Source organism: Sebastes umbrosus, chromosome 18 (assembly GCF_015220745.1).
Source record: "Sebastes umbrosus isolate fSebUmb1 chromosome 18, fSebUmb1.pri, whole genome shotgun sequence".
Taxonomy (NCBI): domain Eukaryota; kingdom Metazoa; phylum Chordata; class Actinopteri; order Perciformes; family Sebastidae; genus Sebastes; species Sebastes umbrosus.
Window position 1 is genome coordinate 26595761 of NC_051286.1, and position 12018 is coordinate 26607778.

Here is a 12018-nt window from a genome sequence, read left to right on the forward strand (position 1 = left end):
ATCTACCGCTTTTTTCTTTCTCACCGCGGACGGCCAGCGTGACCTCAAGAGTTTGATAGGTAGAGTTTTTTGGGGGGGCAGTACATACTGTATATATATATAGGGATGTACTGCTTTTGAGAGGCTCAGTTCAGGCAAAGATGGTGTGTTTGTCTCTGTTTAATGGAAGTATTTACTCCTTACTCCATTATTCTAATTCAGGGGTCAGCAACCTGCGGCTCCGGAGCCACATGCGTCTCTTCAGCTCCTTTCCAGTGGCTCCCTGTAAATTTATAAAAATGGAAATGAATAACTATAATAGCTGTTTCTTGTTTACATTTTCATTTTTATTTATCATTGTTGTAGGGCTATGGTACGATGGTACGACGGAGTATTAGGGCCACATTGAGGAAAAAAAATTATCTGAGATTTCGAGAATAAAGTCATAATATTAAGAAAAAAAAAGTCTTAATATTACGAGAATAAAGTCGAAGGTTTACGAGAAAAAAGGTTGTAATATTATGAGAATAAATTAGTAATTTTACGTGTTATTTTCTTTTGTTCTCATAAAGTTATGACTTTATTCACGTATTATTACGACTTTATTTCTCGTAAAGTTATGACTTTATTCTCGTAATATTACGACTTTATTTCTCGTAAAGTTATGACTTTATTCACGTAATATTCCGACTTTATTTCTCGTAAAGTTATGACTTTATTCTCGTAATATTACAACTTTTTTTCTTGAAAAGTTATGACTTTATTCTCGTAATATTACGACTTTATTTCTCGTAAAGTTATGACTTTATTCACGTAATATTACGACTTTATTTCTCGTAAAGTTATGACTTTATTCACGTAATATTACAACTTTTTTCTTGAAAAGTTATTACTTTATTTCTGTAATATTAAGACCTTATTTCTCGTAAAGTTATGATTTTATTTTCGTAATATTCCGACTTTTTCTCGTAAAGCTATGACTTTATTCACGTAATATTACAACTTTTTTTTCTCGTAAAGTTATGACTTTATTTTTGCAATATTCCGACTTTATTTCTCGAAAAGTTATGATTTTATTTTCGTAATATTACAACTTTTTTTTCTCGTAAAGTTATGACTTTATTTTCGCAATATTCCGACTTTATTTCTCGTAAAGTTATGATTTTATTTTCGTAATATTCCGACTTTATTTCTCGTAAAGTTATGATTTTATTTTCGTAATATTCCGACTTTTTTTTCTCGTAAAGCTATGACTTTATTCTCATAATATGACTTTTTTTCTCGTAGTTTACAAGAGAAAAAAAACTCGTAATATTATGAGAATAAAGTCATACGTTTCTAATTTGATGTTATTTTCTTTTTTTCTTGTAAAGTCATGACTTTATTCTCGTAATGTTACTACTTTTTTCTCGTAATATGACTTTATTCTGGAAATCTCTGATTTGTTTTCCCTCAATGTGGCCCTAATACTCTGTAGTACTTTGTCTCTTTGGCCCTCACTGCATTAGACTTATATACTATATACTTAGACTATAAACTGTGTTACCTTCATCACAATGATCAAATGTTTTGCGGCTCCAGACAGATTTTATTCTCTTTTTTTTTGCCTGAAATGGCTCTTTTGATAGTAAAGGTTGCTGACCCCTGTTCTAATTGAATACACACGCACACACTGGTCAGTGCATATGTTGCTAACAAGCTGCTACAGCTAACGTTTGTAGAGTTGGTACATTAGCTGTCAAAAATATTCCAGCAGTCATATTTGCGCGAATAAAGCAAGGTGAAAATTTGCACAAACACCTTAAAAATGAGCATTGGCTACTGCATATTATTTAAACATATCATCAGAAAGGTAGATTTGTCAGCGGACACACCTTGGTTGCAAGCATTTTGATAGATGGATGGATGGATGGATGGATGGATGGATGTACTTTATTGATCCCAAATTGGAAAATGATTGTGTTACAGCAGCAGGTTATCCAGGCATTGCACAGGAACAGTAAATATACATATCAACACTGGAGATATACTGTATATCTATAGAATATCTATAGAATACACAATATAAAGACTATATTAGAATACACTATAAATACACCTAACTACTACAACTAACGTATGTAATATAAACATAGGATAACATAACATATACATTAGGAAAGTGTGCAAATTTGTTGCATTGTTTTTAATCAAATTAAATGGTAGTGTGATAGTAAAACAATGTGTTAATTCAACATACAAACAGATATTTTCTGACTAACCGATGAACTTTCTTTGTTTTTTTCCAAATCTTCAAGGCTAGACAACAAAGTTACCGACTTTGAGGTAGCTGTCAGCATCAAATTTGACACTTTCAGACTTCAAGTCATTGTGGAAAATCTGCAAACCAGTCTCGGAGCTGTACTTTGGGTCGACACTTCAGGTCAGTACAAAAGTGTTGCTGTTTATTGTCATTAATTTAGATCATGTTGACTCTGTAACTATTTCTTAGCTGTTGTAGTGCATGCTCTCAATAGACTAATATCTGCTGTGTATTTTGTGTTTTGCACTTATAATGTGGCCAAGATGCATCAGAATTAGGACTCATTATCTTTGGTTTATGTTATTTTTTCTTAAAATCCAGGAATCTATCTGTTTTTTTATATGAATACAATTATTGAATTGTATTAATTCTAGTATTGGGCCTCATGCAGGAAGCGAACAAATTTTCTCTATTTTTTGTTAGTACCCATCGATTTCTGGGATTCATTATTTTTTTCTTATTTTTGTGGTCAAGAGCACTCTTTCCCAGAAAACAATTAAACATCTTGTTTTAACAGTCCACAAATTGTTCGTCCATTGCAAGGAAACATAAGTTATACATTTGAGGAACATTAAAAAAGCATAAGTATCATATAATCAAATTTAGATTATTATATGTTTTATAGTCATTATAATTATTGGATTAGTAAATGTGTGGGCTAAAACAATACTATTGGTCCATTGATCCCAATTAAGACTAATAAACATGGATGATATTGCGCGAGTTCAGCTTCTGAATGGTTTACATACTGCTTAAATGCTATTACATTTTCCTGTAATGCCAGTACTGACGCTCTAGAAATCATATTTACTTTGTTTAACTTTATTTAACAGTACCAATAACAGTAGTAATATAGGCCTATATCTATCTATCTGTCTATATGTCTATCTATCTATCTGTCTGTCTGTCTATCTATCTATCTATTTAACTATCTAGTTCTTCTTCTTCTTCTTACGGCCTTTTTGTTTTGTTGGCACAAAAAGGCATATAAATTCCACGATAATGTGCAAGGCGTTTAGCATTAATAAGTACGCCTTTCTTGATTTCTGCGTGTCTTTTATAAACCATCTTGTACTGACTGCAATGTCAACGCATCCTTGTATAAATGTTACGGTAAGACTTAGTGACGTAGTATAAAAATCAAGAAAATACACTTATGTCGGGTGGGTGGTGAGGTGAGGTGAGGTGAGGTGAGGTGAGGTGGGGTGGATGGGCCCAACAAACATTGAACATCGACTTTTAACCCGGAGACCCGTGTTCGAGACTGTTGTTTATCGGTGTTTTGTCTTGTAAGTTACGTCAGTGGCATTTGTCATGTGACGTTTGTCACATTTTTTTTTTTGACGTTAGTGACGTGTTTTCCGTAGTTGTCTCCATACATGTTTTACTTGGTTTACTTATTTTCAGCCCAACCATGACCATTTTCCCTTAACCTAACTTAGTGGTTTTCTTGCCTAAACCTATCTGCAGATGTTTGCGTGGCGTACAAATGACGTACAAACAAATTGTGTTGTGGTATTTATACGCCTTTCCCGTGAAACTAGGTTGTGTCATCTCTCCAGTTCTTGGGATTGTGTCAGAGTATTTGCACATCTTTTCTGCCATTGGCCTGTAAACAGCACTAAAAGTCTAAAGTGGTCTCTAGAAGCTGGGATGTTCATTACATCCCCCAATATAGTGCAAAAGTGTTGGATGAACAAACATGGATTGATGATTTTGGAGTTCTCCAACATTTGGGCTAAGGTTGGGGTAATAAAAATGTAAGGCCATTATGTTTATCCACCTGGGAGCATGAATGTACTCATGGAAATCTGAATAGTAAATTAAGAGATAATATTCTGTGCAAATTTGACAAACTGGAAAGAGTTCATCCTCTTCCTGGTGGAGATGTGGTAAAGGCCAGAGCTTGTTACAACCGTATTCATCCTCTGGCAACCATAGGGGGATATTTACAGCAGATTTTTTTTAAATACATCCTTTTTTCAGTTTTTAAGATCAATTATCATAAGACAATGTAGTCACCAAACATTTAAATCATTAAAAAATCCTCCACTGAGACGTGCAGGTATGCATCATGGAGACTGAACCAGAACGTTGAGGTATCTTGCTCCGCACCAAAGCCTTGGATAGACCGATGACTGTCGGGACTCACAAACCAATGGACTGACATTGAAAGGCAGAACCTCCTACTTAGCCCAATCATAATAACTGTATTGCTGTGTATTTATATTGCCTCCTTCACACAGGAATGGTCACCATTGAGTCCCCAAACACTACAGTGTGCTATAAGTCTGATCCAGTACTGAAATGCACATTTGAGGAGGCGACAGACAGTGCTGGATGGAACATGAGTAGGAAGTATGAACGCTTTGAGCTCAACAACGGCAGTGTGGTGAAACTGGGCTACGACTGTTCTACAGAGGTCTCAGAGAAGTCTTGTGTTGAAGTTACACTCCAGGAGGTGACAGGCATCTGGTCAGGCGAGTAAAAAGCTCAGTTTGTGTTGACCTGTTTACTTGTTTGGTTTCTGACTGCCAGTTACTGTGCTAGTAATGTGATTGGTGCAATATCTCTGTGGGCGGCACTAAAAATTTAGGATGTTGTTTAGACCCAGCTGTGAAATGAGTACTCCCTACGTCACTCCATGTATCATCACTGAGTAATGTGTGGAATGTGTATGGTAAGCACATTAGCCATCACCACACCTCCACCCATGAAAGAGAGACAGCTAACACTAGCTAGACCCCTCTCCTTTCTTCGCTGCTAACAAACACAACACTGAGTGCAAGAGCGGGGTCATTCCTACATTCCCACCATATGTTCCCCAGATTTATAGGGTCACATACAGTATTAGGAACATGACAAAGGGTCATATGGTCCCAGGGTCCTAAGTTCCCAGGGCCCTATGGTCCCAAGGCCTTATGTTCTCAGGGTCCTAAGTTCCCAGGGTCCTATGTTTCCCAGATTTATGCGGCACATATTGGAACATAACAAAGGGCCTTATGTTAACAGGGTCCGAGGTTCCTAGGGTCCTATGTTTCCCAGATTTATGGTACATAAAGGGAACCTGACAAAGAGCCCCAAGGTCCCAGCATCCTATGTTCCCCAGATTTATATGGCACATAATGGGAACATGACAAAGGAACCCATGCTTCCAGGGTCCTATGTTCCCTAAATGTATATGGCACATTATGGGAACATGACAAAGGGCCCTATGTTCCCAGGATCCTATGTTCCCCAGATTTGTATGGCACATATTGGGAACATGACAAAGGGCCCTATGGTCCCAGGATCCTATAATCCCTGGGTCCGATGTTCCCTAGATTTATATGGCAGATAATGGGAACATGACAAATGGCCCTATGTTCCCAGAGTCCAATGTTCCCCAGATTTATATGGCTCATAATGGGAACATGACGAAGTGCCCTATGTTCCCAGGATCCTACGTTCCCCAGATTTATATGGCAAATAATGGGAACATGACAAAGGTCCTTTGCTCCCAGGGTCCTAAATCCCCAGATTTATATGGCACATAATGTGAACATGACAAAGGGCCCTATGTTTCCAGAGTCCAATGTTCCCAAGATAAATATGGCACATAATGGGAACATGACAAATGGCCCTATGTTCCCAGAGTCCAATGTTCCCCAGATTGATATGGCAGATAATAGGAACATGACAAAGGTCCTTTGCTCCCAGGGTCCTAAATCCCTAGATTTATATGGCACATAATGGGAACATGACGAAGTGCCCTATGCTTTCAGGGTCCTATGTTCCCTAAATTTATATGGCACATATTGGGAACATGACAAAGAAACATATGCTTCCAGGGTCCTATGTTCCCTAAATTTATATGGCACATAATGAGAACAAGACAAAGGGTCCTGTGTTCCCAGGGTCCTATATCCCCAGGGTCCTATGTTCCCCAGATTTATATGGCACATAATGGGAACATGACAAAGGGTCCCCGTGTTCCCAGGGTCCTATGTTCCTCAGTTCTACATGTGTGCTCTTCCAGGGTCTTTTTCCTTCTTCTTCCTCTTTCCTACCCCATATAGTCACTTCACAACCCCTAAGATTTATCTTGTGACCCCTTTAGGTTGGGAACCACTGAACTGTTGATAAAACAGGCTAGTTAAAACTAGCTACAACTAGCTACAACAGTAAAGTGCTGCTTACAGACTGATGCATCAGTGATAACATTCTTATAATGTCATACATAATACTATATCAGTTACAGAGGACAATTTTTTTCTGTAGAACCACTACTTTTACTTTTGATACGTCTGTTTAATGTAATTGTTTGATTCCAAGATAAATTTGCTAGTGTGAATTTGCCTACATGTTTCCTACAGGCTCATACGAGTGTGGGTTCACTCATCGGTCAGTCAGGCACACAGCCAAGGCAGAATTGAATGTGGCTCTCCTGCCCGATGTGATCGTCATGAAGACCAATCCTCTTACTGCAGACTGTTCGGGAGGGGATAGCAGTGTTCGTATAAAAGTCACTGCCACCATCTCAAACAGCACAGAGACCTTTGAAGTTTGGTGGAGCTACAGTGGTACAGGGAAAAATACAACAACTGACTACATATGTAAGACAAACCTACAGTATTTCTCAAATCTGTCCTCTCTCTTTCCTTCCGTTAGTTAGCTGCAGCATAAAACGCTACTTTAAAGCTGAAATAGGCAGATTGGAGCAAATATGATTAAAAAAAGTTATTTTTATATAACGGTCACTATATCCTGACATCCTGACAGTAGTACATGAAACAGGTAACCTGAAAAAAATCATGTGCCTCTGTGTCCTCCGGTGCTCCTAACGGCATCTGCAAGATTTCACAGACCGGAGGAAAACAAGCAGTCAGAGCTGATCTGAGGTCTTCTGTCTCGCGAACTCGCGAACTCCGACCAAACGGTCAAACTAGGCAGCGCTGATCAAATATAAATCAATATTTTGTTACGTTAATGCTTATTTCTCTCCTCAAATGTTTTCAGAATCATCTTGTAGTGCACGGTTTAGCTGTAAAATGAGAAAGTTTCTGACGTTGCCGCCATTGTGGAATCTGTTAAAGGAACGCCAAGTTCCAGTCACATGACCACAGCACAGCCAATTGGAACGCTCTCTCTCTCTGAAATAGCCTGTGATTGATCAAAGTCTCCCGTCACCGACTAGATTTTCTAAAGCCTGAAAACAGAGCTATGAGGAGATGCAGAAGTCTAGTTTTCTCTCAGAACACTTGAATTACAATATGCTGAAGGGTTATTATGGAATTTTTGCCAAATGATGCCAAAAATATACTGCGTACTGCTGCTTTAATTGTTAACATCAACGCAAATTTAAATTCAAAATAGTTCTGCAAAATGAATGAATTTCCACAACCACAAACCTAACCCTGAAACTAATCTTTCTTTACAGCTGATGGAGATAACCTGGTCTATGCTTTCAACGTTGATGTCAGTTGTACGGAATCCAGCAAGGCACAATATGTTACTGTCACTTTTAAGAACACTAAGGACCAAGTACAAAGTGAAAGAGTGGATATCCCAGTAATTTATGGTAACTGATTCTTTAAAAAAAAAAAAATGATGTAAAGAATTTTAATTCTGTTTAATCTGCTTTATTATCAACTCAGTCTATGGTATAATGCAACACATTCTCTACACTCCCAACTCGTCAAATACCACCGCTTGGTCAGTGCCGCTCGGCTTCGGATACCGACGCATAAGATACCCCTCTAGCATTAGTTTTGGACGTGACAGGGGCTGTGTGACAATATACGCTTGTTACATGCATAGTGTCCTTTCAAAATAAACTTGTCTGCGTGTCAGCTGCGTCTCTTCTAGAGATTGGAGGTCTCGCCTATTTTTAACGCGAGCAGTGCGGTTCACAGCAGCAACAGACAGTGAAAGTGATCGTTTGTGTGTATATTAACATCATACCAGCAAGATTACTACACTTTCGATGTCTATATCTGTAGAATATGTCACGGACATGAAAAAAGTAAACACTTCCTGCTTTCATTTCAAAATAAAAGCCCTCAAGAGTATTTTTTTTCTGTGGACCGAATTCCATCATTTGTTAACATTAGACTTTTATTCTGAAATATGTGCAGGACAGTGTTGTAGAACATGCAGTGACTTGGAGAGCTCCATGAATGAATATTGTACTGGGTTTGAATGGTGGATTATTACTATTATTTACAAATTACCACACGTTTCTTCACCTTTTTCTGTCTTAAATAAATATAAATTATATTTATAATGAAATGAACTGGCCATTATGAAAGGCAAACTCTATGTAGAAAGAAAGGGCTGGCAGCAGCAGCAGAAACGCAGCTGTTGGGAACACCTGACGCGTGAATCACGCAGCCGTCCAGCCAAGCAGCTGTCAGGCGCAGGTGGTGTGGACGCGCCGTTATGCTCTTTATACTACGTCACTTGCTCCGACCGTTGAATAACGCACGGGGTGGGTTTGCATTGGAGTTAGTTGAAAGCTTGGTGCGTCGCATACAGTCTCTAAAGGGTGCCTCTGTACGTTGTTATCTGATGCCTTGGGGCACTGACCAAGCGGTGGTATTTGACAAGTTGGGAGTGAGAACGGATATATTCTCACATTCTCAGAATACTGTATTACTTTGTTTATAGTTACATTTATTTGCAATGTGTCTTGCATCAACTAATGATTCCCTATATTTTTCTCCAAGAGGGTAAAACATTTTGCATTGAGGAAGATGTAAATGGACAATGTTGGCCAAAAACCCCAGCTGGAGACACAGTGATTAATACAACATGTCCAGAGGGCAGGGTTGGCTATAAGTCACGCACCTGTGATGGCACTACCTGGCAGTCGGTGTTTCCCAACTGCGTTGATGAAGAGTTGAAGAAAGTTTTGAATGCTGCAGAAGTGAGTGCAGCATTTCAGCTCATGACCTTAAAATGATAAAGTTCTATCTGATGTTTTTTGTCAAAAATGACCTATCCATCTGGCAATATAAGAAGTTTCACCATTTCAAGTACGTTTTTTTTACTTTTATGCATTAATGGCCCTAAAATTTGACAAGAGAAAAGTCATTCTCTAGGCCCTGTAACGTTGTACCTGCAGACCACGGTGCTCGGAAAGATAATCAATTGAAATTTGTCTCTTTACCATGTCACCTCACTGCTCTGAGACTGGGGTTAAATTAGCTTAATATATCATTAAATATTACTCAAAATGCATGGCTTCATCAAACACATGCCACTAATAGAAAAGCCAACCACGTTTGGAGTAATCTTGTTTGAACTTGGTGAATAGCGAGATTCTTACCATCAGGTACCATGCTAGACAGTTAGCTTGCAAATATGATTAAACTGTCTTCATTTTCCAACAAAATCATTGCTTTGTGTAAAGCCTTAGAAGATAGAACCTTATAATTCCAAGAGGAAAATGAGTTATCTGAATTAGAAGGTCGTATTTTTTCACTTCATTTAGTATGCCTGTTATTTTAACTGTATATCAGTTTTGCTGTCTGGAATGTGAAAACGTTGAACCTCAGTATCTTAAAACCTCTCAAATCGCAGATGGAACCTTATAATTTCAAGGTCACAGCTGTTCCCCATCCCCAGACCCCATCAACATTTTGCGTGAGGATGTATTTTGTGTGCTTTTGTACATTTTTACATTGAGATACTGTTTTTTTTTTGTTTCTAGAACTTCCGTAAGGGACTAGGGGCTACCCAGGCGGTGGCCCTGGATATATTTGCAGGGCTTAAGAACAGCTCTACATCCGATTCTTTTTCTGATGACGATTATTCTATTGCCGACATTAACGCTGCCATCAGTGTTCTTGATGTGATGGCCAGTGCATCGGAATTTATTGACTTGCAAGACGACGTCCTTCCTGTAAGCCCTTGTTGATTATTATTACTTTTTCTGTAATACATGTGGAGTTTTGAGTTTGAAGGTTCATGCATGACCTTGGAAAGGCCATGTAGGCTACTTTTTTTTTTTTCCCGAAGCTTTTAACCATATTTCGTAGCCCTCCTCAGCTGTTTAAGTTGTCATGGAGATGGTTTTGTTGTTATCACATGACCTCAGTATGGAATTTGGATGGAGGAGGATGGTAAGTAGAATGTCTAGCAAGTGTTTTTCACAAGTCACAAGGAGTCAGCACTTACAACAAACCATTCCACATCTCTGCTGGTACACCCAGAAGATAGAACACACACACTATATACGACCACCTGTTGCCACATAGCTGAATTTCTATACTTGGGTCATGTCATAACAACTAAACCCTCATCATGACAAGGCCACAAGATCTGGTTAAAAGCTTCAGAAGTAATCGCACAAGTACTTTTTGGTCAAAATGTGCAGTTTTACTTTAAGTGTTTTAAATGTGTCATCTAAAGCTGTGCATAATTTTCACATATTGCTCTACTATGGGCTGAGAAGATCCTCCAGTCCCTCTACAGGTAGTCAGTTGAGTCGATCCAACTTTGGCTGTTTGTCGGTCCTGTTTGTGTCTAGGGGTTTTTTTTTGGGACTAGAGTAGGGCTGACCCGGATGCTTCGAAGCTTCGTCCGTTGCCGTGGTAATTGAACTTCAAATCAGTATTCAAATGCTTTGTTTTATATATATGTATATATATATATATGTAAGTATGCAATAATGTATAAATCCCAAAATACCCAGTGAAATAATAATCCCACAACATTATTCATTATTAATATTCAACATTATTATTAGTCATTCTCAGACGGATGTCGCTGTTTGTTATGTGTAGGGGTGTGTGTGAGTGTGTGCGCAGTAGTGCGGCAGCAGCACTGTCCCAAAGCTTCGAATACCTTCGAATATTTCTTACCGAAGCTTCGAAGCCCAGAAAATGGTATTAGGGACAGCCCTACACTGGAGGATAAAACTTCAGCCTCTGGCCCATATAAGGCTGCAAGATTTGTCTTGAGAATGGGTGATTTTTTTTTTTCAATTATTAATCTTTTTAGCTCGAGCTAGCTTCAGTCCAATTAAGCTAGCTTTTCAGAAATCTACCATCCTGGAGGTGATTCTCAGCCATGGCATGAGTCTGGCAACTAAATGTACTGGATTTGGGCTGCTTTTGGGGCAAAACTATTTTGGCTCAGTTGCTTGGGCCATTGAAACGCCTCCAAAATACAATGAAATATTCTCTACATTGTCATTAGGTTTTTAAACAAGGTCATGTTAGATCGCACTTTTGAGACACAAGACTTTAACCAAATGACCAAATGAGGGATGTCCCAATGTTTTGTTTTTGGACCAGATCCCAATCCGAGTCCCTTAATTTTGAGTATCTGATGATATAGAGTCCGATCTGCTATATTACTTAAAGGTCCCATATTGTGGGCGCCTGGGTTAGCTCAGTTGGTAGAGCGGGCGTCCATGTATTAAGGCTTGGTCCTGACCGCGGCGGCCCGGGTTCGAATCCGGCCTGTGGCCCTTTCCGCATCCACTCTCTCTCTCCCCCCTTTCAAGACTCTATCCACTGTCCTGTCATAAAAATGGAAAAATGCCCCCAAAAAAATAACTTTAAAAAAAAAAAAAAGGTCCCATATTGTAAAAAGCAAGATTTTCATGTCTTTTATATTATAAAGCAGGTTTAAGTGCTTTATAAATACTGTGAAAGTATTGCAGCGCTCAATATACAGAGAAATACATACAGCCCGTGTTCAGAAATTATGCGTTTGAAAAAAGCCGTTAGGATTTCTGTCCATTTGTG

At 38.6% G+C, this 12018-nt stretch overlaps 1 protein-coding gene across 1 annotated transcript in view; it reads left to right on the forward strand.

The window, feature by feature from the left end:
- Positions 1-12018, forward strand: part of adgrf3b (adhesion G protein-coupled receptor F3b) — a 28516-nt gene that overhangs the window by 11304 nt on the left and 5194 nt on the right. The window contains exons 9-14 of the mRNA XM_037751479.1: positions 2277-2401; positions 4528-4761; positions 6637-6876; positions 7701-7841; positions 8989-9188; positions 9975-10166. Coding sequence (XP_037607407.1) covers positions 2277-2401; positions 4528-4761; positions 6637-6876; positions 7701-7841; positions 8989-9188; positions 9975-10166 — 1132 coding nt within the window. The remainder of the gene's footprint in view (positions 1-2276; positions 2402-4527; positions 4762-6636; positions 6877-7700; positions 7842-8988; positions 9189-9974; positions 10167-12018) is intronic.